Source organism: Manihot esculenta, chromosome 11 (genome assembly GCF_001659605.2).
Source record: "Manihot esculenta cultivar AM560-2 chromosome 11, M.esculenta_v8, whole genome shotgun sequence".
In the NCBI taxonomy this organism is placed as follows: Eukaryota; Viridiplantae; Streptophyta; class Magnoliopsida; order Malpighiales; family Euphorbiaceae; genus Manihot; species Manihot esculenta.
In genome coordinates, this window is record NC_035171.2 from 1,714,483 (window position 1) to 1,741,066 (window position 26,584).

General features: G+C 32.8%; 3 protein-coding genes across 3 annotated transcripts; 1 reads left to right on the forward strand and 2 right to left on the reverse strand.

Moving 5' to 3' along the window:
- Window positions 1-614: 614 nt before the first annotated feature.
- On the forward strand, window positions 615-3,872 carry LOC110626358 (protein FLUORESCENT IN BLUE LIGHT, chloroplastic). The gene is made up of 5 exons (XM_021772200.2): window positions 615-789; window positions 1,230-1,423; window positions 1,966-2,128; window positions 2,369-2,689; window positions 3,473-3,872. The coding sequence occupies exons 1-5, from the start codon at window positions 690-692 to the stop codon at window positions 3,673-3,675; spliced, it is 981 nt and encodes a 326-aa protein (XP_021627892.1). The 5' UTR covers window positions 615-689; the 3' UTR covers window positions 3,676-3,872.
- A 329-nt stretch (window positions 3,873-4,201) lies between these two features.
- LOC110626357 (oligouridylate-binding protein 1B) lies at window positions 4,202-9,473 on the reverse strand. The gene is made up of 12 exons (XM_021772199.2): window positions 9,173-9,473; window positions 7,578-7,639; window positions 7,113-7,215; window positions 6,878-6,954; window positions 6,713-6,774; window positions 6,534-6,621; window positions 6,367-6,442; window positions 6,256-6,286; window positions 5,726-5,845; window positions 5,355-5,440; window positions 4,973-5,149; window positions 4,202-4,826 (listed from the first exon to the last, which is right to left on the reverse strand). The coding sequence occupies exons 1-12, from the start codon at window positions 9,272-9,274 to the stop codon at window positions 4,542-4,544; spliced, it is 1,269 nt and encodes a 422-aa protein (XP_021627891.1). The 5' UTR covers window positions 9,275-9,473; the 3' UTR covers window positions 4,202-4,541.
- A 6,827-nt stretch (window positions 9,474-16,300) lies between these two features.
- On the reverse strand, window positions 16,301-17,835 carry LOC110625898 (protein TIFY 10A). Its single transcript, XM_021771585.2, has 4 exons — window positions 17,496-17,835; window positions 17,071-17,266; window positions 16,734-16,984; window positions 16,301-16,637 (listed from the first exon to the last, which is right to left on the reverse strand). The coding sequence occupies exons 1-4, from the start codon at window positions 17,650-17,652 to the stop codon at window positions 16,447-16,449; spliced, it is 795 nt and encodes a 264-aa protein (XP_021627277.1). The 5' UTR covers window positions 17,653-17,835; the 3' UTR covers window positions 16,301-16,446.
- Between the last annotated feature and the right edge of the window lie 8,749 nt (window positions 17,836-26,584).

Consider the following 26,584-nt stretch of genomic DNA (forward strand, 5'->3'; position numbering starts at 1 on the left):
ATTTTGAGATATTAGAAAAAAAATTTAAACGTAATTTATATTTATATTTAATATTTTAAATTTTAAATTTTGAATAATATAATTAAAATTTTTTAATTTATCAAAATTATAATTAAAAAAATTAAATTAAATTAAATTAGTAAAAATTAGTAGAATATTTATAAAAATTAAATTAGTAAACTCAAACTATTTATATTAATAATATTTAAATTTATTTTAAATTAATTAAAAATAATATAAATTATTTGAATTTATTCTAAAATCTAATTATTATTATAGTAACATGAAGGTAAGTAGATAACTTAAATTCACATATAAATCAAATAAAGTTAATAATGTAAACAAAATGATAAATATAAAGAAAAGATATGAAATAAAATAAGATATTGCTTAATTTATTTTTAAATTTAATGATTTTTTTTAACCTCATGATGGCTTAATTTATTATATTTTAAAATTTAAAGAATTAAATTCATATATCTTAATAGTTAAACCAACTATTTAAATCTTAAAAAAGATGCTAAATGGATATTAGGCTTAAAGGGAAAGGCTAAAAACGGTGCGTTTTGAGGCACATTGGTGCATCTTATCCCATTGCGCTCGTGTTCTGTCAGAAAATCTAATTTGTGTATGCATATTAGCCCACTGCAGCATCGCCAACAGTCGTGTCTTCTTCTTCTTCAAACCAAATGGCTGGAGTAATCCGTTGCGCTTGCTTCATTGCCCGTCCATATTCCGTCACTTCGCCGTCGTCCGATCTCGTCATCTCTGGCAATTCTCATCTTACGGGTGTGTACTTCCTCGCCTCACACTATTACTTATGTCACTTCACCACGTACTTGCTTCATTTTTGTTTAATGTTTACCCTTGTATACTTGATCTTTTGATTTCTGTTTCTTTATCAGTTTGTTTCCCGAAGCTCGAATTGTGGAATATAGACGTTATTCTTTACTAATTTTCCAGTTCAGTAGCATTTGCTTGTATTTTTTTTTCTGAAAACTAAGGAAGGAATAGGATAGGAAATTTGTTAATATTGTATAATTTTTATCAATTTTTTGTTACAAGTTTTGAAACCTGTGTAAATTTAATAGATGGATTTGGTAGGTCATGTCTTGATGATCAATTAGTTGAGCATGATTTATCCGATGCCTTCGATTGGAAATAAAAAAAAATGCAGTAGAAATATTCATACATGAATCTGAAATGAAATCTTGATCATGCTAAACCAGGGAAGTCGGGTTCGCTTTTGTTTAAAGTGGAAAAGTTTGCATCATCATCTGTAAATGCCTCCAGTGTTCCCTCTCTTTTTCGCCACGAGTTAACAAGGGGCGAAAGTGTACATCTGAGGCCTGCAGTGCAAGGAGAAGTCGTTCAAGTATCACCTATTTGTGAGAAATTCTTTGAGGAACTATCAGCTCATCAGGTATGATGGTGAGTCTGTTCTATTTTCTTTTGTTTATTTATGAGTATTTTAACGAGTTTGTTCCTGTTGTTTAAGTACATTAATATTCAGGACTATAGCAGAATATAATCTTTTGCTATTTAGCACATGAGCACTGTATCATATTATTTACTAGCAATTCCAATAAAACCACCCTGCTGTTTTGCCTAGTTCATATGTTGCACAAGATGAAAGAGAAAGCGGGTTTAGTCCCAACCTTTATATCATCACTGGAAATGAAATTCATTAGCAGATAAGTAAACTTACACAATCAGCGCTCCATCTCTCATCAGATATTGCCAAAAACATAAGCAGGGAACAAAATAAAATCCTTGACATATGAAATATTTAGAATTCCAGGCAAGTATTCGCTTTATGTTGCCTTTTGTATGTCTGAATTTCTTTCCATTAAGATGTTCTAGGCTTCCATTCCAGTAACTACTGTTACAACAAGAATTATATCGTTATCCCCATTGACATCATATTTCACTGTCTGACTGAATAATACACCATTGCCTTTGCAGGGCATTTTAAAATGTAGATCCTCGGCATTGGCATTTTTTGTTACTAATGCCTTGATGTGGATTGCACCTTTTGAAGCTTTAGCTGAAACATGTGAGGCCGACAACTCTTTTTTCAACATGCCTTTGCTGCTATTTGTGGCTCTCATAGGAGCCACAGTTGGAGGTATGGTGCCTTTGATGTGAGAGGAAGCTCTATAACTTGATTACAAGAATTGCACCAATTAGTATATGTAGAAGATCAGTGTGGGAGGGAGCCTCTAATGTCTTCCCATGCTTCTTCTCAATTGTATTTGATGGTCTTCTTCTCACGGTCACATTGAAAATATTCACTTAAAGCTATATAATGAACATGAAACTCATTTCCCATAGTTCTTGCTGTAAAAACTCATTTCCTATGCAATAGGATTGCTTGCACGACAGAGGAGAGGGGAATTGCAGCGGCTGAATGAACAATTGCGCCAAATCAATGCAGCTTTAAGAAGGCAAGCTAAAATTGAGTCCTATGCCCCCAGTTTGAGTTATGCTCCTGTTGGTAGTAGAATTGCAGAGAATGAAGTGATTGTTGATCCAAGAAAGCAGGAATTGATTTCTCGGTTAAAAACTGGAAAGAACTTTTTGAGGAATCAAGATCCAGAGAAGGCATTTGTAGAGTTTAAGACAGCTCTTGAGCTGGCTCAGAGTCTGAAAGATCCAATAGAGGAGAAGAAGGCTGCAAGAGGTTTAGGTGTGTCTCACTCCTTTGCCATGTGATATATTCTTATATACTTGATCAACAAATAAAGAAGTTCTTGTTCCATATAGTTGTGCATTTATTGAGAGTGCTTTAGATCTTGTTATTATTAAAAAAATTGGGTCATTGGTAGGGCTGTGCAATTGAATCGAACCGAAAATCAAAATTTAAAAATATTAAAAATTGAACTAAACCGATTATTAATATATAACCAAACCGAATCAAATCGATAAAAATCAGTTCGGTTCGGTTTGGTTATATCAAAACTGAAGTTTGCAAATTTAATACGTTTGGACTTAGATTGCTGATTGGGTTGGGTAAGGGAGTGGAAAGAGATTGGGTTTGGACTACTGGTTAGGTTGGGTAAGAGTTAATATAATAGTATATAGTAAAATCGGTTAGTCGGTTATTTAACACGTTTAAATTGAACCGAAAACTGAATAATCTAAAAAATATTAATCGAATCAAGTTAAATGTTTCGGCTAATTGAACTGCTGAATCGAAATCGATTGGTTCGATTCGGTTTGGTTTGAACCGAGACATGCTCTCCTCTACTCATTGGCACCTCGGCTTTTGTGAGTCCTTGGATAGCCTCGTCGAGATGAATCTAGTTCAAGTTTTTTGTATCTATTGGCAACTTGTGGGTTTTCTCATTTATATCTCATTTGGAGCTTGCAAATATACTTGTGTCTTTACATTGCTCGTTTTTCATCTGCAAAGTCAAACTTTTCATTGCCTGGCCTGTATTTCTGCATAATCTAAACCTGCTTTGTTCAGGGGCCTCACTGCAAAGGCAGGGTAAGTATCGTGAAGCCATTAAATATCACTCTCTGGTTCTTGCAATTTCTGAACGAGAAGGAGAGAGCTCTGGGAACACAGAGGCTTATGGGGCAATAGCAGACTGTTATACTGAGCTTGGGGATCTTGAGCGAGCTGGCAAATTCTATGACAAGTACATTGCGAGGCTGGAAACAGACTGATTAGATTTCATATTTTTCCATCGCTTTTACCTTTATTAGCAGGGTAGACCATTATAGAGGCTCATTATCGATTGCAGATGACTTTGTTCTTTCTTCACTTTGATTTGTTTCCTTGCAAGTTTGTAACCCTGTTTCCGATCAAATGGAGAATGTTACCTCTAATTAATGTCTCCAGTATTTTTGTTTCTGTTTTTTCATCGGATCACTGTTAATCTTCTATTATAAAATTGGCAACCACTTGCTCGTATTAATTCCAGAAATATGATTTGTTGGCCAACTGTGAATGTGCATTCTCGAACTTCAATGAGAAGACTTTAAAATTATTGAATTATTCGAGTAAAAAGCATCTTGAGGCATAGACCCACCCCCTCGCCATCTTTCAGGACAAAGTTGGCCCTCAGCAAGGTTATCTGAACCTGTTACATGATATTGCTCTAGACACATAGAGAGAGTACAATACAACGAAGGGGGAAAAGGCAAGCAAGCTAATAAGCTGCACATTCCATACTCATGCTCAACCACCACATAATGTGAAACAACTCTTAATAAAAATATGCGGATACAACAGAGAAATGTAAAGACAGTCAAAGCTATTAAAGCAAACTAGTGTCCGTACTAAGCTCATTCCCTCGCCACAATCACTCAACCCTACTTGGTAGATGACTCATCCCCACATGATAAAAAAAAAACAAAGAAAAACATACATAATATGTATACATCCATACAAATGGCACGCATATGATATAATATGCAGATAACAACCACACTGCTGGATGAAGAGAAAACAAAGAAGACTTCCTAATTCTTTAAGACTCGAATAACACCTGCAAAGGCAGGACACAAAGGTATGATGATAACTCAGTGTGTTACTGGTAGTACATGAGTTGCTGTGCAGCAGCAACATTCTGAAACCCACCATCATATATTGCCTGGCTTGCTCCAGCTGCACCCATTCCCATTGCTGCTTGTTTAAGAGGATGCTGCCCCTGAGGATGCATCAACGCATGCACACCACCCATCTTGCTCATTGCTAATTGTCGCTCATATGTCAAAAGGTCAGTAGCTGAGAGGCCTGGTAAAGGTGCAGCTGCAGGCGGAGGGAGCGGGTTAGAACTTGTCCCTGGTGGTGTAGGCTTGCTGCCCCAAGAGCACTACAAAAACAAGAACAACATTTGAAAATAAGTTTCAACTAAAATGGAAAAAGTGTTCCTTCAGGTTTGCAACATGAAAATATATCTCTTTCCAAAAAATCAAAATTACAGAGACTCAAAAAGGTAAATATCACAACTTCACATACCTTTATTTGTTTGCCACAAAGAATTGACTGATTGTTTCCCACCTGAATAGCTAGAGCTGCCTCAGCATGAGTACTGTATCTCACAAAACCAAATCCTTTATCCCTCTGGACTCTGACCTCCTCAATAACTCCGGCACCAAGAGAATGGAAGTGGCGGTGGAGATCAAGCTGGGTAACCTGCAAAATAGAACATAAACTTCCACAAATCGTAAGCCAGATCTTCTACAAAGGTTAATTTTTCTAAGATATCACAAAGTTTGCTGGCTTCTGCAGGTTAAATAAGCAATAATATTTTACTTCCAATAAACACATTACAAACAATCACCTACACACCCACACCCTGAATGAGTGTCAAACCATGTATAGATAGAAATATTCTTACTTCTGGAGCAAGATTTCCCACATAAACAGTTGTATACTGAGGGTTATTTTCAGGAGCCTCATTATTAGTGGTCTCTTTACCATCTTCTGCGCAACCAAAAGGGGCAGGTGTTAGTTAAACTTACATGCTTGTTTGCCTGTGGCATGAGAATTACATATATCAAGCTCTACATAAACAAAAGGACAAGATAACATGAAAGCAATTATCATCGCTCATAAACTATTGGGCATTGCTGCATTCAACAAGATAACAGAAATCACCATATTCCAAAATGGAACAATCATGATGCGCACAAAACTCAGAAGATAAAACCTAGAATAACTAAAGACATGCACCATTAATTCTCATTATCAAGATCCAGCATAACTAACCTGATGTGCCATTTGTTAGTTCCACCACACTTTTGGCATCCAAGCTTTGTTTGTCATCATTGGTCCCAGCACCTTTTGTAGCCCAGTTACAACGTATCTGTCTACTCCCAAGCCACTTCCCTAAAAGTGAGTCAGACAAGCATGCATTATTGTCATGTATATGGTGCAAGTGAAGTTAACCCCTCTTCAAACATGAAGAAAAATTGAGACTGGTTAAAACTAGTATATGTACATCCAATATTGCTAGTATTACATTACCAATTGCAAAGATATTTATATACATACACAACTTGCAAGAAATTACATAACAAGTATATAACAAGGCAAAGTGAAGATAAACTTTGCCTCCTTCCAATTTGAAAAAAAGTATTAGATTGAGCAAAAATTACTAATTTTAACAATGTGATTAAATAGAAAAAGAATTCCTTAATTGGACTTCTTTGAATAATCGTTAAGGCATATGAATATTAATACTAGAGTAATAATCCTGAAACTATTGAATAAACTTCAGTAATCTCTACCATCCATACCTGTTAGGTCATTTATGGCACTTTGGGCTTCCTGAACATAAATACAAATGTTAGTGTCATGATAAGAGCTAATTTAATATTGACAAGCAATGCTCATGCTGAGAACACTACCTGTTGATTTCGGAAAGAAACAAACCCAAAGCCTCTTGAGCGTCCAGTCTTCTGATCCCACATAACCCTTGCATCTCTAGAAACAGCAAAAAGTTAGGGATGGTCCTCCACTGCGAACATCAATTAGATTATCAAGCACATAAATATTTAGTGTGGATAGGACTTACGAGCAACTGCTATAAACTGAAAAGCAGGCAAAGAGTGTTGCATCAGTAACCTCAGGGCTAAGATCTCCAACAAATATGTTGTAATGACCTGCACATCATAATGAAGCTCAAGCTAATAAATAATCAAAATTACACAGAGATATTTAAGTATGAAAATTCAAACTCTACATAGAACCAACCTGATGTATCCTCCCGCTGACCACTAGCATATGCCCAATTAACTTTGATGGGCTGCCCAAATCTGCAAATCACAAAACAACAAGATGTGAGGCCAAAATAAAGTAATTGAGAATCAGTATTAGTAGTAAAGCAAATCAACAGAAAATTGAACGCCAGCTACATACAGATGCCTTCCATTAAGAGATAATATAGCAAGAGCAGCTGATCTGCGATCAAAGTAGTGAATAAATCCATAGGATGACTGCACAATATGATACAACAGAGATGTCAACAACATTGGAAAGAGTGGGCATAAATTGTAAGACAATGGCCAATTAAATCTTTCATATGAATATACAATAATTAACCCATACAAGAGACTAATAAAAGGTCAACTCTATTTAGCAATTGACATCATACCTTTTCCTTTCTAATAAGCTTACAGCCTTCAACAGGTCCAGTACTTGCAAAAACTTCTTGGAGAAGTGGTTCAGTTACCTGTGTGTGGATATTCCCCACATAGCTGCATTTTTTCAAAAATAAAAAAACTAGAAGATTTTAAAAAAGAAAAAAAAAAGGAAAATAAATAAAATTATAAGTGACATTTTTCAATTATCAAAAACAAGTGAAACACACAAGTAGCTATCACATTTTTATGTAGTTTGAAGTATTGTTAAAGAAAAGTACAAACATTTAGTATTAATTCCTATTTCCTAATACTAGACAATGTCAACCTTTACAAACAACCAAGCTGAGGAAGAAAAGCACCACCACTTCATACACAAGTGGCATGTAGACGAGATGGTAAGAAAACAAGGAAAGAAAAAAGAAACAAAATTTTAAGAAAATAAAAAGGGAAAGGAAAAATTTCAGGCAAACACTCACACACTGCGGCAAGTGCTAGGATCAAAACCAGGAGGCAGATTTCCGCTGGGAATTGGCTCAATCTGCAAAATGAAAATGTAAAAACGAAAAGACCAAAAAAAAAGAAAAGAAAGAAAATGAATTAAATAAAGAAGAATTCCCTCCATCATCTACCCAAATCTAAGTTTAACCAAAAACAGAAGTTTATGAAGCATTAATGACTACGTTGCAAACTTATCCAAAAAAAAAAATCCCCCAGTCCTACAGAAAATTATGTGTGTTAAACAAACCTAAAAAGGATATGATACATGGTTCTCATAGTAAATCTAAATTATGGCCTGAATGGCTCATAACTTGTAGAAGACACACACATACAAAATCTATATTCTTTTAAGTTGTAAATGATTACGCTCCAGTATTCTTTTTTTTCACTTGTAAACTGTTCAATTCATTGGTCGAGTTAAGAGCACAAAATGTAAAAAGAACCCATTGATTGATGGAACTCAATCTTCAGATCCTTAATCCAACACAAAGTAAGCAAATTGTCTTGTGCTTTTCTTAAATAACTACCAGAAGGCAAAGATCAAAATCGCACTTTTTTAGTTATTTACGGCAGAGAAGTTAGCAAGATAATTGCCAAAAAAAAACAAGGCTTAGTCTGGTTTCAACAAGTTACTTATGACTGAGAAATTATACACTTTCCATGTAATCAAAAAGCCACCACAGATTTTAAATGTTGTAAGCACCAAGGAGGGAAAAGAAAAAGGAACTAAGTTTTACATTTTCTTGAGAGGAACGTGGAAAATCAGTGATATTAGTTGTGAAGTACTCAAGACTGATAATTAAACTTGGACTAATGTAATAATGGAGTATACACCAATCATTATTTCATTTTGACATGGACTGCACTTGCTCATAAGTATTTGGACAAGCATGGACAAAGTGTGAGACTGAGACAAGGCACCACAACAATGCCCAACAAATTATGTCAATAAATTTCAGTGAGGATCAAGAAACAAATTAAAGACCAGCAGAGTACTAATTTAAGCAATATAGCAAAATAGGAGAAAACAAACCTTGTTGTCATCAAACAGTAGTCCGTATCACTACCAGTGTAGGAATATAAAAGAAGTGAACAAAATTAAACCGGTTTAACCATTCTCTAATGGCACCTTATGGCAAAGCCCAACTAACATATTGGGTATCATGGCAAAGTTATCTTCCCATTCATTTGTTAAAACAACCCCATACCCACAGAGAGAGAGAGAGTTGGGTGGGTTTTTTTTTTTTTTTTTTGGGGGGGCGAGGGGGGGGGGGGGGACTATAAAAATTTCAAGAGCTATACCAAATTCAAAACCCTAACATTACAATGAATATACCAATAAAAAACCTAAACCGAAGAACTAAAAACCGCAAATGCTCCAGAATCACAAACAAACCAAATCTCTTAGCTACCAAAACCTAAACCTAGCTCGAGCAACCCAATCAAACACATAGTAAAACAAAAACCTCGAAAACAATGAAAATCAAGCACATAAAATTCAAAGCGGAAACGAAATTCCATCAATGATTCGAGAAGCTGAGAAATTGAGGAATATAAAATAGAGTGAAATAACCTGAGGAGGAGCGAGAAGTCCAGGGTGATAGAGAGACTGTTGTTGAAGGAGAGCTTGTTGCATCAGAGCTTGTTGCTGCTGTTTAAGCCTCTGGTGCTGCATTTTTTTTTTGTGTTGTATAATGGGAAATCGGAGTGCTTGTTTCCCGAGAAAAGTTGGTGTTTCCTTCCTTTTCTTTTTTTTTTCTTTAGGGTTCGAAGTAAATGGGGCCTCACAGGGAGAAAAAACCGAAAATGAAAGAACGAGACAGGGATAGACGCCTCTCTGAGGGAGTGCGCGAGAGAGAGAAATGAGTGGCTCCAAGTAAAGTATTTATACTTGGATTTATATTTCTTCCATGACAGGATGATAACCTCACTATGCTTCTGAGAAAGTTTAATGAAGCATCCAATAACAATGAGAGACGTGTCACTTTGATTTATGAAAGGAGATTGCTTGCGGTCATACTCCCGTGAACAAAAGCAGTCGCCTGAGGAGTGAGCGGGACGTCAGGACGCGGCGAGATGTCATTGGGGGAATGGGAGGGCGCAGGTTACCGATATTTATTTTTGAAAAGGTAAATTACACTTATAATTAATATATAATTTTTATATTTTTAAAATTATTAATAGTTAAAAATGTAAAAGTATTATATTTTTAAATAAATAAATTATATTGATATTCTTATATTTATATATTAAATTATAATTTAAATAATTTTTTATTTTTTATTTTAAAAAATTATTAAATTTTTATTTATTTTTATTTATAATATTTTATTTAATTAATTTTTAATATTTTTTATTTTTTAATGTTTAATAATTATAATACTTTAATATTTATAATTTTAAAACTTTTAAAAATTATTTAAAACTCTATTTTTAAGCGATATCAAATAATTTTTAAGTAGATTATAAATTTATATCAAAATTATATTTTTAAAAGAAATTTAACTATTCACTTACTTTAAATTAATATTTATAATAGATAAAAAAAACTTTACTTTTGGATGAATTAAATAAAAAAAATTTAAAAATTTAATTTTAAAAATATAAGGACCGATTTATTAATTTTGTTAAAATTTAGAGATTAAAATGTAGTTTATACCATATAAAACTTTTTACAAAATAATTTAAGTGTTGATGAAAGTATTTTAAGTATTTGAAATATTTATTTTTAATTTGACGAATTGGCTAATGAGATTATAGATGAAAAGACCTCTAATTTGAATAAATTGATGATATATAAATATTTCATTTTAAAAATAAAAGAATTGATCCGTTTAGAATCCAAACAAAACAAATTAAGAGAATAAATTGGAGCTCTAAAACCCATCGATTATACCTACAAACTAGCTCTTTGATTCGATAAAAAACTATGTGCAACAGCCGTTCATATTTTCAATATGTAACACCGGATATCTAAATATTTAATTAGTCGAGTCGGAAATGTCATAGTTTTCTTATTTTTCTTAGAATCTAACCTTAATTCCCTCAAACTTCTTTCAATAATCAACACAATTTCAATTCAAATAAAATACTTCATATATTCTCTCATTAATTTCACCCAAAAATTTATAATAAAAACCATATATTTACCCTAAAATAAAAAACTCTAAATACGTCTAATTCACAACTCTATATAATTTCATGTCTAAAATTTTATGTGCGTGTCATATTTTTCAAAATCAACTTTATTCAAATTTTATAAAATATACCTAAAAATAGCTAATGATATAATTTTAACTTGATCGATGCATATCTTAATCTACTACTCTTTGAAAATACAACATACACAAAAAAAAATAAATTTTTATGCGCTAAGCAAATTGTTTAATGGTGGTCAATATTTCTTATAAAATACTTTGTAAAGAAAGTTTGGGAAGTTGCTAATTATCTTTAAATTACAATGTAAAAAAATACAACATAATGATTTATTAAAAAAACTTAAATGAAATATTTATGTAATTCTAATATTAGCTAATATTCGCTCTCCTCTGGATGACTTTTCAGAGTTTGGATTAGTTGTTTCTGATTGCAAAGATGTTATGCGGTCTCAGGGTAACATTCATGTTTATTGGGTAAAGCGTTCAGAAAATAGAGTCGCCCATTTATTAGCTAGAAAGTCTATTCATAATGGTAGATTCAAGATTTTGATTGACATTCCTGATTGTCTCTTGGATTATTATTCTACAAGATAAATAAAGTTCTTCTTGATTCAAAAAAAAAAAAAAAAGTCAATCATCATATTCAGTTAACTGCTCATAACATAGAATTTTTTTATTTTGCATATAATTAAAGCCAAATACTTTATAATGTCATTAATAATAATTCACACTTTTATGTGATAATAAAAATCTAACTTTAAAACTACATCATATATGGCAAATTTAAAAATCTTTCAAATATCCTTTTAAATTATTATTTTTCTATAATAGAAATTTAAAAAACAGTCTTAATCTTATTTTAAATTAAATTAATAATATATATTTTATTATACATTCATATTTAATTTCAAATACATTACTTATATTCCAATATGTTTTATTTATCTTATACTTTGCTAATATTTCTACTACTTAAAATATTTCTTTTTTATTATACAAATAAATTAATAATCAAACAATATTTTTTAATCTTTTTCTTTTTTTTAATTATATTTTTTTTAAGTTCTAAACATTTCTAATGTCCTTTTAAAATACTAAACTATATAAAACACTTACTTTAAGTTCATAAATATGAGTTTTCTAACTATTTAGATGAAAAATCAATAATATAAAAAATAATTCTTTTAATTCAATAAATAAATTTTATTATGTATATTATCGAAAAATTTCTTATATACTGTATTAATTTCTTTATTTATGTACTTTTTTAATAATTTAATTTTTTATTATAACAATTCTATTATTTTTAATCATTATAAATTTTTTAGTTTTGACCCTATAAACTCTACTGTGGGGTCCCAAGCGCCGAAAATGTAGGGCTCGAAAGACAAGACAGTAAATAGGGATGGCAGACGGGCGGTTTTTACGGGCACCTGATCCGCCCAAACTCTATTAGGACGGATTTGAGTTTTTACAAAACGGATTTGGACGGATTTGGATTTGAAAAATTTTACCCGTTTCGGATTTGGGTAGAGTTCGGGATTAGGTAATCGGATACCCGTTATCCGAACCCGATTAGCTATACTAACAAACCTAACCCTAATCCCTAATTCCTTTTTTTCATTTTACTCTGCTTTCCTCTCTCCGTCGGCGCCTCTCTCCCTTGCTTCCCTTCCCATAGTTCTCAGTCGACGCCTCTCTCCCACTTCACTGACGACTAACGGTAGCCTAGTCAGCACCGGCGACGTTTCCTTTCTCTCCCCAATCAACGATAAATCTTCTCTCTCCCTAGCGATATCTCCTTCTCTCTCTCCAGCGGCGACATCTCCAACTTCCCAGTTGGAGACAACTCTTCCCTCTCTCCGGTCGGCATCGGCGATATCTCCTTCTCTCTCCCCAGTCGATGACATGTACTCTTTTTAAGAATTTTTAGTTGCTATTAAAGATTTTTAGAATTTATAGACTGTTAATCTGATTATTTGGATACTGTTCAAAAATCTAATTATTTGCTATTTAATTAATGTAATACTGTTGATTTTTAGAATTTATGGACAATTAATCTGATTATCTGATTATAAATCATTATTTGTTAGGTTACTGAGTTGCTGGTTCTTGTCATTGAACCATTTCTCCTCCTACTGCTGGTTTGCTGGGTTGTGCAACTGTTAGGTAGTTTATTTGGTAGTTTTTGTCATTAAATTGAATTTAAAAAATCGGGTTCGGGTATTGTGCAGATATTGTTAAACGGGTTTGGGACGGGTTCGGATAGTAAAATTAAAATATTAAACGAGTTTGGGACGGTTTCAGAAATTGTATATATAATTGGGTTCGGTTTTGGGTACTCTCAATTTTACGGGTACCTTACCCGTTTACATCCTTAACGGTAGGGCTCGAGAGCCTATACTGTATGGTACTCCTACATCGAGTACCCATATTGCCTGTAATGCAGTATTGGTAAATCTGTATATGGCATGTCATACCCTTATACTAATTACAACTCTAATTATATTTATTAGAGTCAAGGATTACCATTAATTGTTATTTTCTTACTAACATGTTTATATTTGTCAATTACATATATTTTATATTAAAATAAATGAAATTCTGTGACTCATGTACTTTTCAATATGATCATTTATTCCATAACACATATTATATAAGAAAATATTAGATATTCTTATATAAATCATATTATTTTATGCATGTGAAAATTTTCAATTGTTTCGTGCATATATTTTTAAAAATTTTAAATTATATATGTTCCAACTATATACATTTTATTTTGCATGTACATATGCAAATTTTTTTTTCTAATTTTTTTGGAAATATTTAAAGCATAAAATATACATTAATATATGTTATATGTAATTTTTTTACTAATTTAACTATTATAGCTAATACATGTTGAATTAGATCCATATTTTGCCCGAATAAATGATGATGTTAAAAAAAGTCAAAGAAACACTAAACATAACGTTGTTACATGTTTTCCTTCCTCTCAATAGAATGCCTATAACAACACCCCTGCAAATGTTAATTTGACAGGCAACAGTGAAGCTGTTCATCCCGTCAAAAGTCGAGATAGCCAAAAGCAATAATAGTTCTGTGTTGGAGCTGCTGAGAACTCGGTAATTCTCGACCAGTTAATGTATTAAAGGATTTGGTTACTAGTTACAAGTCGGACATTTTATTTTTTATGGAAACAAAAACTCTTAGTTCTCATATATTAGACTCTATAATTAATATTTCTATTAGATGAGTTCGTCGTAATACTACTCTAATTGCTCATACTTTGGTTAGAAAATCTATTAGACATAATGATTTCTCTATTTGAATTATATCCCTCTTTAGTTAATAAAATTTTATTAGTACACTTAATAAATTTGCTTTAAAAAAAAACTATCATAGCTTTTTATTATACATACCTTCCTTATAATCTTATAAATATAATTTATATACTATTTACTTTAATTTCATTAAACTTATTAAATTTTTAATAAATAGTTTATTTAACATAAAAATTTATAAATATACTTTAAATTCATATCACTACCATTTAGTCCTTTAAAGTTTTTTTATTTTTATTTTTTTTTTCGCCTTTAAACCTTTATCACTAATTTTATACTTGTTTAGTAACAATAAAACTAATCATTTTATCAATTTTTTAAAAAATATAATTGTATAGAGGATTTCTATGCATCATATACACATTTTTATTGTGATTTTGAGATGCACATGAAATTCATATATTTGTATTTGATATTTTATTTATAATATATATCATATTTATATATAGCATAGAAATTAGTGTAATTGCATTGACTCATTAGTTTCTTTTTTTTAATGAAAATAATTTGCATGTTGAAAATATTTTATATAAAATATTTGATTATAATATTAAAGAAATAAATAACATTCATAAATTTATAGAAAGTTTATTAGTATTAATAAAATTTTTAAAAATATAGAAAATAATTTATTTTTTAAAAAATAAATAAGTTATTTTTACTTAAAATTGACTTAAAAATATTTTAATTTACCGTTTTCTAAATACTATCAGAAACTAGGAAAAATATTTTATTTTATTTTTTGAAAGAAATAATGGAGTCTAGATCTGTAAAATAGTTGGATGAAAACAAAAGGAATTAATAATTTGGGGTATAAATGGTAAAAACAAATGATCGCCCACTTGAATATGATACAGCTTCAACATGCCACATGCTATATATTGCATACCATCCCAGCATAGACAGATTCATTATTTGCTTCAACATGTTGTTCATGCCTTGTGGTCCCAATCCACAGTTATTTAATATCACATCTGCTTTCACGTGTTAAATTCATTTCCCCACTAAAAAAAATCAAAAAATTGAGGAGTCTAATTTTTTTTAAATTTATTATTTAATTTTTAAATATTATCATTATTAACAAATTAATTTTTATATTTTTAAAAATATATTAAAACATTCTTAACGAAATAGTTATTCCGTTCTTTTTTTTATTTACAATAAATAAAGAATAGAAGAAAAAATTTTAAAATCTAATTTTATTTTCAAATAAAATCTCTTTATTTAATTTTTGAATATTGTTATTATTAACAAGTCAATCCATATATCAATTATTTTTTCTTATATCTATTCAAATATTTTTATCATATTTTTTCGTCAATAAAATAGTCTCCTCCTAAAAAAAGAAAAAATAAAAAAGAAGAAGATGACGGTGAAGGAGAAAATTGAGAAGAAAGAATAAGAAAAATTGCCCCCTCCTCTTCGAACAAAAAGAATAAAAGGAAATATCGAAAAAGAATTAAAGAAGAAGAAAAAGAAGAACCAATAAGAAGGAGGATGAGGTAATTTGGTCTTTTATTATATTTTTAACGATAAAAATTGATATAAAGACTATTTTATTTACAAAGAGAAAATATAAAAATATTTTAATAAATTTCTAAAAATGTAGATATTGATTTATTAATAATTCCGATACTCGGATTAAATCGTAAATCTTTTCACTACCACTAATCTTTAATACACCCAACTAATCGCTTAAGGTGTTGAATTAAAAATCTGCAAAATATCATAATACAGAAAGAATAGAGTTCGAAACCTATAATTATAGGATTAGTATGAAAAATAGTGATTATAGTTAATGTATGAATGATTAAATTACTTTGCTTTCGAATTCAACCTAAATAAACTCCTGCAATAAAAAATAATTTCACTAAACTCAAAAAGATTCTCTTGTCTGACCCATTATTATCTCTAGCTCTTAATCCTAAAGCATCAGCACACTTTGAGCTCAAAATTCCCCTGTTGAAATTCCAAAATACCATCACTTGCCATTGTCCCAAAACTGATTTTCTGTGCATGTTGGCAAATACTAGCAATAACATTGCATTTCAATAACCCAACAAGGAAGTATAATTAATTAGACATAAAAGTAAGCAATTTTATACTTTTATTACCGTTACAATTTTGTAAAAAAGGTTAAGGTCAAATATTTTTAAAAGGATTTTTTCTCAAAAATTAAAATCATGACTCGAATAATTAATTAAAATCAAATCTTCAGTATATTGATTCACTTAATCAATACAAGAAGTGACTTTACAAAATTATATATACGAGCTGTAAAAGTTAGAAAATTTAAAAATTCACTAGAATATATAGCCTAAGTTGATCATTGAACAAATCAACTATAAGTTAAGATCAAACTGTTTCGATGATTGAGCTTCTAGATCAATAATAAAGGGATTGCTTTCATCATCAGGTGTAGGACGAGCAGGTGATGATGGGTTGTTTACTTGATATGGTGCTTTTGATGCTACCCTATCTTTCCTCTTCTCTAAGAACCTATGGAGTGAAGCTCTTCTAGCAATTGGCAGATCTGCAACAACACAACAACCCCAGAAACAAAAAATGTCAACAATTGCTTTCAAATGAAGTTTATGAAAATGTTAAACAGGTAGAAAAATATGATTACCTGAACCATTAGCTTGAGGATGCAATTGAATTCCTCGTGGAGCATTGTTATTGGAGGGATCAGTGAAATTATTAGATTTATCCACAGCAGAAGTGGAAACAGTGCAGCCATTTTTAGAACTGGAGCTTCCTTTGCTTGCTAAAGCCATGATCTCTTTAGCTTTATCAGCAGCAAAATCCTCATACACTATCACCTGGCCGGCGTAAAATATTGTCAGCTGGGCAGTTCCAGGATCTGCTTTCGATGATTTCCTGATACCAGATCTCTGATTTAATTAATTATTTTGCATGAATTTTAATTTACAGGAAAGCAAAAGAGCTACTGTGTATGTACACACCTCAAATCAGCAGGCTTGTTAACAGTGGAGTCATCTTCAGTGGGATTTGGAGAAGCAGAAGCTACAAATTGTGGGAAAAATTCCTTGGGTTTTATATTTGCAGATGGGACAGAGTTTTGTCTTGAAGTCTCAGCTGGATTTTCGATGTTGGTCAGGAGATTCAGTGTTGTTGCTGGTGGTCTGGATGCTTCAGGACCTGATACATTATTGCCAATCAGACAAGATAAGCAAAAAACTAAACCTTTTTATATGTGTGGTCTGAACAAAAGACTCTTATATATTGACAGACTTGTTTTTTAAAAACTCCATAAAAGCCACAAAAACTTAATCAAATCCCAGAAAAAAATTTCCAGAAAAGACAATAAGAGAAAGAAATAAAGGAATTATATATATGAGATGAGCAGGAGAAGGAATTAATTATGTACCTTTAGATTCAGGCTTTCCATTAATTCCGAGGCTAAGATCTCCAAAGCTTACTCTTTCCTTCATATACTGGCTCAAAAGATTGCATGTCTGAGCAAAGTTTGATTTCTCCGGTACCGACTTGCCGTTGCCGGAGGATTTCTGGGGCAAATTCGCCATAAGGCTAAAGATGATTTATCTCTCGACTATTGAGAGAATTGAGAAGTACAAGTTTTGTTGATCAGGAATTTGATTTCAGAGTGAAATATTATTGAAACTGAAAAGCGAGAGGCTGCTGGGTATATATGAGGAGTAGGGTTTCTTTTATCATGTTCTTTGAACCTGATTAGCCCATGAGCTGTAGAAGAATAGCTGTTCTTTATCTTCCCATATTTTAATAAAATTTTATATTATTATTTTTTTCAAGCACGTTTTATTTGCATTTCGATTTTCAAAGAAAAAAAAAAAAAAACAGGAGAAGTTGGGAACACCGGCACGTGTCAGGTTACGGTTCTCAGAATAAGTCAGTACCGAGGGATTGTATTCACACTTAATTCACAATATTACCCTTCCACGGTAACGCCCATAAATATCTATTTTCTTAGTCAAATATTTTTATTTATATTTTCTATTCAGCCACTGATATTTAGAAAAACAAAAAGTTAACGGCTAGAGTTTGTTGACTTATAAAAAGATAAAATAAGATTTTGTGTTCACCTATAATAGTTTTTTCAAAATTTACCAAAGATTTAAAAAAAATAATTATTTTTCACTTTTTTTATAAAAAAATTATACTATAAAATTTACATAACTAAAGTTAAATAATTAGTTTTAAAATATTTATTCATAATTATAAATGTAATTATTTTATTATAAACAAATAAATAATACATGGTAAAAATTTCAAAAATTAATTAATTTTTTAAAATAGATTTTCAAACTATTTATTTTTAATTGTAAAATTTATGAATATTTTACCATTTTGAATCAAAAATAATTTTTATTATTAATAAATCAATATTTTTTTATATCTTCACTTATTTTACATAATAAAATAATATAATTTAACTAATAAAATAAATAATGAATAATATTAATTATTTAAATTGTCATTCTTATTTCCTCTGAGTTGACACCGAATTACTTCGATTCTATTAAATAAAGATTTTTTCCTATGACTGAATCAAATTAAAAATTTAATTTTCAATTAAATCAGTTGAATCTGATTTTACCATTAATACTTTTTACCTTTCATAAAAAAAAAAACAAGGGGTTTATTCGTGATTATTGGATCTTCGTGTCCTTTAATGTCATTGTGGACACTAACGGAGAGCGTCAGTTAACACAGTCAGTTAGGTGAAGGAAAGAGCCAGCCGACGAGGACCGACACACAAAAGTAGGACCCACGTGAGTGTAAATTAAGGCAAACCCGAAACCCCGCTCATCACGTTTCTATGTAATGTATTCCGCTTTTGACTTGTTATATGCTAAATAAACTAACAATAATATTGCACGTGATAAACAACTCTGCGTCGTTGGTTAATTTGGTAAATGCACTGCACTTTTAGATGAAACGTGGCGAGATCCTGTTCGTTTGAGTTTGTGTGGTGCACAAAATTAGTTGACATGCTATGCTAGTGTGCGTCGACGAAATACGATTCACGTGGTTCCTGATCGTCTGATACTGACCCCTCTACCATTGATAAATTGAGAATCTTTAAAATAATAGACACTTCAGTTTGAAAAGCCTAAAGGCATACTTTCAAAAAGAAAAATGAAAAATTAATAAGGGATTTCAAATTTTAACAAAATTAATTAATTAATCATTAAAATTTTCAACCGAGTTAATCAATAAAAAGGGACAAGTCTTTTTAATTTACACAGTAGTTTGGCTTTAATGACCTAGTCTTTTTGTACTGATGATTTTATCAATTTATTATCAAAATTACTAACAAAACACTTCATTGTTTTTTTTAAAAAATAGAGGTATTTTAATTAAAATTAAAAAATATAAAAACTAACTAATTAATTTTATTAAAATTTAAAGATTTTATAATATTTTATCAAAAGAAAAAAAAAGAAAAAGATATACCGATTACTAAAGAAATATTAGTCATAATTTAATTGAAAAACATTTTTTGTAATATAGTTAAGAAAATTATGATAATCTTTTTTTGAATGGGAAGGTATCAAATTGACAGCATACAAAATACATAGGATACATGTTTTAAATTAGAATTCTTTTTCTATTAAAATTTGGTGCATAAATAATATTATAAAACTAGATTATCAAAATTTTTATTTTTTTATGGTTAATTAAAGCTTAATTAATGAATTATTATTTCATATACTTTAATTATTTTTAACTAATAGCTATTATCTAAAGTCGAAAAGCTCCTATGATGGTATTTAGATATGTTATAATTTATCAGACTATTAATTCTATTTTAGCATCCATAAAATTAAAAAGAAAACATATCATTTAAATAAAATTCATTTAATTTAATGTAAAAATTAGAATTTGTAGTATTCGATTTAAATTAAAAAAATTAATTAAATCAAATTAATTTAAAATTTTAATTTTTTTTATTTTGACTTGATTTAAAATTTTTATTTTATAAATTTTTATTTTAATTCGATTCATAACTTATTCAAACACCTGCAAGCAAGAGGAATTGCAGCAACAAACGCCAGCAATACAGAGACTCATACTAGACGAAGATAAGGCGAATGATGACCATCTCAATTTTACTCTTCAACTGCTAGCCAATATAGACTCAAGGGCTTTCACAACTATCAAATGAGGGGAGGATGATCGGATTTTTCATTGAAATTAATTCAAATAATTATTATCTATAGCGAGAAAATTTAGCCTTCTATATGAAAAATATTTAGATATTTTAGAAAAAAATTATTTCAATTCAAGTCATTATAAAATTAAAGTTTCAAATATGTGAGCCACATTTGATATTTATATAAAAAAACTTAAATATTTATATATTAACTCTAAGTAGATCTAATATCATAAGAAATTCAAAGGTTTCTTAGCTTTTATTTTTTAAAAATAGGTTTGATAGCTTTTTTAAAAATGAACTATTTTGGGGGAGTGATATGACTCAATTTGACAATATAATATTGAATCCAATCTCAATTATTTTTTTACATTTAAGATATAAAATTCATTTATGATGAAGAAATAAAATCTTAGACTTACAAACAGCTTTAGCACTAAGAATTAAAGTCTAAAAAAAATATGTAACAATATAAGAGAAAGCCCAACCTTAAGTCCGACTAAAATATATGTCTTAAAACCTAGAAAAAACCCAAGAAACAACAAACTCTAAGACTCAAAAAAAAAACTTGATCCATAACTCTAATCCGGCAGCAACAAAGCAGCGGCCGCTGCTCTATTTGATAAAGAACTATTTAGACTCCGTCAGGAATTTTAATCAATATCGTTTGACTAAGACGAAATAAGAGAAAAGATAAGATAGAAAACTAAAAGTCTTATTGAAATTCTTCAAAGGTTGAAAAGTGCATTTCTAATAGCCAAGAGAGGTTATTTATAATAGAAACAAAATCCTAATAAGCAAAATTACAAAAATAACTAAAATATCTAAAAAAATAATTAAAATGCAAAATTGACTCCCTAAACGATGGAATTTCTATATCGAACTTTGTGATAGGTCTACGGCCCTCGTCACACTTTTGAAAGTCGTGCGTCTTAAAATTCCCTTTTCGAAAAGCTATCGTGGGTCTCTATCGGACGTCGACAACAAAAGTTAGGCCCGGTCCAAGTCTGTCGTATAGTCCAAGGCTAGTTGCTCCATGTCATTCCCTTCTATTTGTAAAGAACTTGACCTCGAGTTGTCATCAGCAGGGTAGTACTGAAATAGATCTGCCACATTAAACGTATTGAAAATTTTCATTTCATGTGGGAGGTCAAGAACACATGCATTGTCATTGATCCTCTGAATGATCTGAAATGGACCAATCTTCTTGGCGTTAAGATTTTTTTGTCCTCCACCACGCTCCTTGCGTAAATACACCATAATTTGATCACCGACATTGAAGGACTTGAAATGCCTATGTTTATCAGCTGTAACTTTATATTTGTCATTGGCTTCTGTAAGGCATTGTTGTACCTGTTTGAAAACATCCACGTGCTGCTTTGCCAAGTTGCTTGCTGCAACACTATTTTGAGTACCTGTGGGAAGGGCAATAAGATCAACTGTATGCGCTGGGACTTTTGTAACGGCCAGCTACCTGCTTCTGGTGCGGAAGTCGTCCCATATCGGAAGATGATGGAAATTTTGAATTGTATATAATAGCTAGCATGAAACTACTAAATAACTTGGATTAACCATTTTGGGCCAAGTGAAAAGTGGGCCCAAAAGTTATTTGGGTCAGTTTGGACCGGACTGTTTCAATTGGTATCAGAGCCACCCTGGGTCAGACAAATTATGCGGAGCTAGTGGGCTTGTGAGGAAAGGGCTACCCGTGAGAGACGAGATGGAGTCGCCCGAGGTACTAGCGAACCAGAATACCCAAGGGTTTGGTCCTGGTTAGCAATTGTAACTGATTTAGTTGCGACGAGTGTTGGGAAATCTCGAGATTATTGCAATCCAGTTGCGCAGCGGAAAAATAAAATCTCTGTTGATTTCCTTTCCCAGAATCTGAGTGCTTCGTTTAATTAATAAGATGGATATGAGACTAACCTGTTAATCTCGTCAAGAAGAAACAATGCCGGACTGATGGTACTGCCTTTTCAAATGAACACCCTCAATGGTATCCACACGAACGTCTTCTATCCTTCTAAAGTGCTAGCTCTCTCAAAGATGGATAGATTATGTGCTCCACAATCTGCAATCTTTTAGACTGAGTTTTCTCAAAAACACGTACCTTCCACAATTCGTAGAAGGGGTATTTATATATTTCAGTCTTTTGTTTTCACACAAATCCTTTTCCTAAAAGGAGTTATATTTTTCCCACAACTCCTTTTCCTAAAAGGAGTTGTGTTCATAACTCACTATCACAATCTTGCAGATACTCAAATATCTTATGTGATAGAATCCTTTATCTGTAACAGTTACAGATAGACTGCAGATTTTTTAAATATTATTATCTCATAATAATAAATGATTAATAATAATAACACTTTATTATTATTAAATATATTAATGATTAATAATAATAACACTTATTATTATTAATTATATTAATGCGCTTTGGGCTTTTAGCCCATTAATATGACATAGCACATCAACAACGTTCTTTTGTGTGTGACCCAATAGGCTCACATTAATTGGCAATAGGCCCAGTCCCACAAGGCCCATAAGTCATAAGTGGCCTCTAGCAAGACATTATGACTACCCAACTAATTATGAGGATCAATAGTCTGATAAAGCCTAATAGAACATGAATTAATCCCTTTGTCACACGATATCTAGTTTGAACATAAGTCATGGTCAATGTCAAACTTATAATGTTCAAACTTATGATTTCTCGATCTATAAGTATATTGATAAATTCAAATGATATTGATCACACTATCAATTCATTTGAGCATGGCCATGCATTTTTCAGTCTCACTTATCGATGGGCCCAGAAGATATCTCTCTCATAGAGAGGGACAAATCCTATCTTGATTGTTCATTATCCTCTACATAATTTATGTCCGATTAAAGACAACATTTGATTATGTCAAAACATAATAGTCCTTATGTTGGAAACTATGATAATCTCAAGTCAAAGGATTAAGACATAACTATTTTGAGATTCACTTATGACAATGACCCATGTAGTGATCTTAATGTGGGTCCATCCTGTAATACCCAGCTAGACTCCGGTATCGGAAATTCCCACCGTCCGGTGGAATCTCAGATGTCGGAAGCCTCTAGTAGGGTAGAAACATGTTTTCATAAAATGTTTTAAGGTATTTCATGATTTTAGGTATAAAAATTAAATGAGTTTTGCATGAGAAGTCTTTGGAGGAAAACCTAGGTTCGGCCGCCGAAAGTCAAGTTCGGCCGCCGAACATACATGCGTTTTGGAGGCACGTTAGGCCCCCGAAAGCATGAGTTAGGGAAGTCCAGGTTCGGCCGCCGAAAGTCAAGTTCGGCCGCCGAACATTGCATGGATGCGGAGGCACATTCGGCCCCCGAACGTGGCCTGGCCAACCACCTATAAAAGGGGCACTTAGCCGAAATGGGCGAGTTTCCTCCCATTTTCGGCCACAGCAAGCTTCTGACCTTCCCTTTGCAAATCTTGTGTTCTTCCTCCAAATCTCTTCCATTTTCCTTGAGTTTTAAACACACATTGCAAGTTTTGAGCATTTAAACCAAGTTTTGGAGCTTTGGGAACTCAGGAGCTCATTTTCGTGGATCTCCAAGTTTAGGTCGTCTCCCTCTCGATCTTCAAGAGGTAAGAGCCGATCTTAAGCTCCTTATATGTTTTAAGTAAGTTTTAAGTTGTTTTATGGGTAGAGATGCATGTTTAGGCTTGTTGATGAGTTTATGGGTTTTGATGTTTTGATGAACAATGTATGTTGTTTGTGTGTGTTGAAGTGTTGTAGTTGGGGTAATTGATAGTTTGAGACCCCTAGGTGTGATGTATGGTGTTTATGCATGTTTTAGAACAAGTTTATGCATGATTGGTGAGTTTGAAGGCAAAAATGCTTAAGGGAACCAAGTTTCTGCCCTTTAGCAGAAACCAGGTTCGGCAGCCGAAGGGAGTTTCGGCCGCCGAACATGGCTTGAGAGGCAGCTTTAGGCTGCCGAAGCTTGCCCCCGAAAGTTGGAGTTTCGGCTCTGTCCGAGACTTTCGGCCGCCGAAGGTGCCGCCGAACATGCATGAGTTTCGCCTCTGTCTGGGAGTTTCGGCCGCCGAAGGTGCCGCCGAACCTGCCTGACTTTCGGCTCTGGAGGGACTTCCGGCCGCCGAAGGTGCCGCCGAAAGTGCCCTGTCCAGCCTTTTCTTGCATGCTTCCTAGGAGTGTTTTGAGGTGTTTTTAGGAGGTTTTTGGGGGTATGTTTAGAGTTATGTTCTTGTTGTTTGGTGCCTCATTTGAGTCCACCTGTGTAGGTTCGGACCCGAGGAACCGAGACCCCCGGTTATGAGATAGTCGTTCAGAGTTCGTTGTTAAAGCTTCAGTCACCAGGTGAGTGGAACAACCCCTTAAGTTTTAAAGTAAAGTAAATGAATAAATGAATGAATCGTAAAGCATTGCCCATGCATCATTATGCCATGCAATATTTTAGGATGTTTGCATTAGAATTCACGAATATGCTGCATTGCATAAATTGATGTTGATGTGGATGGTTGTTGGGTGATCCATAGTCCTCTGATGTTATGTTATGATGATATGTTATGGAAGACCAGCGAGGCCCATTCTACGCCCCTGGCACTATGTAAGAGAAAGACCAGCGAGGCCCATTCTACGCCCCTGGCACTTTAGAAGGTTATGTTATGTAAGAGAAAGACCAGTGAGGCCCATTCTACGCCCCTGGCATTTGGAGATGTTGAGGACTAATGGTGACAATACCATCCTTTATGTGATTAGCTGTGATGTGTTGCATTTCATGAAAGCATGAATAAGAAAAAGAAAGAAAAAGTTAAATAATAATAATAATAATAATAATAATAATAATAATAATAAAATGAATAATAATATACCTAAAAATGGAGGAATTAAAGCAAATGTTTTTAGTTTCTGCTCATTGGGCTTTATAGCTCACCCCCTCTCCCCTAACCCCAGTCTTGCAGGTGCAGAGTAGATAGAGGAGTCAGCAGAGTAAGAGAAGTTTATGTAATAGCTTAGCTGTGGACATGGTTTGTTGGTAATGTAAAAGTATGAGATGTAATGTAATGTAAGTTTGATAATGTGCTTGACTAGAGTCTGTTGTATTCCCTGTACACATGGTCTTGTATGAGATATAATGTTTTTATGATGCGTATGTAATCCAAGCCTATGTTATGTTATGTTACCCCATTGGAGTATTTGATGAGGACTCCAATGAGAGGTTTATGTTATGTTTGCGCATGCACAGGCTAGGCTTGGCAAAGAAATGTTTGAATGAAAGAAAAGTTTTTTTTAATTTTTTTTATGTATGTTGTTGACCATGTATGGGATTAAACAGGTTCACAGGATGTATGTTTGGCTTGCTACGGGTTCTGGCGGCCTTAAGCCGACCTGAATCCTAGCGCCGGTAGCGGTCCGGTTTTCGGGTCGTTACAGAGTGGTATCAGAGCCCTAGGTTCATATGGTCGGACCTAGAGTGTCGGGCTCATAGATGTGATAGAAAGTCAAGCACAATAGGAAATCATGTCCACTAGGATAGGATGTAGAGTCCTGTCTAGAATGAAAGTATGATATGCCATGAGATATGCTATGTATATGATGTGGGTTCATGTGTTTCCACATGAACCATTGGATGCTAATGTTTTGTTATCTGTGCTGTTTTTCAGTAAACAGAATGCGAGGAACTCGTCGATCAGCTAGATTGACTAGAGTACCACCGGAGGATGAGGGCACGAGCGTCCGTCCTCCAGCATTGCCAAGGGCAATGTCAAGTAGGTCCAACAGGGACAGAGCAGTGGGAGACCCTAGAAGATCTCTGGATCTGGGTAGAAACAGATCAGTAAGAGGAACGGTTCAAGGAGACAGGTCAGTGGATGTGGGAGAAGAGATGGATGTGGACCAGAGGAGGGATAGTAGTCTTGGTGTGAGCATGCCAGAAGAGGGCATGGGTGAGTCTCAGGGAGGCACTCAGGCCTCGGGGTTTGTTCCACCACCCCAGTACCCACCTTTTTCACCATACCCCGGGTATTCGATGGGAGGTACATCGGATTACCCCAGTTTTAATCCTTACCCTTCTCACATGCCATACCCACCTTTCTACCCACAGTATCCACAGTACCCTATGTACCCACCTCCATCCTTCCATCCAGGCACAGCAAACCCTATCCCAGGGGATGCCGCACCTCCACCACCAGCAGAAACCGCAGTTACAGAAACCCAAAGACCTCAACCTACCTCATCTGGAGGGAGCAAGGCCAAGATGACCGACTATATGAAGTTGGGTGCTCCCCAGTTTGATACCGGTGATGATCC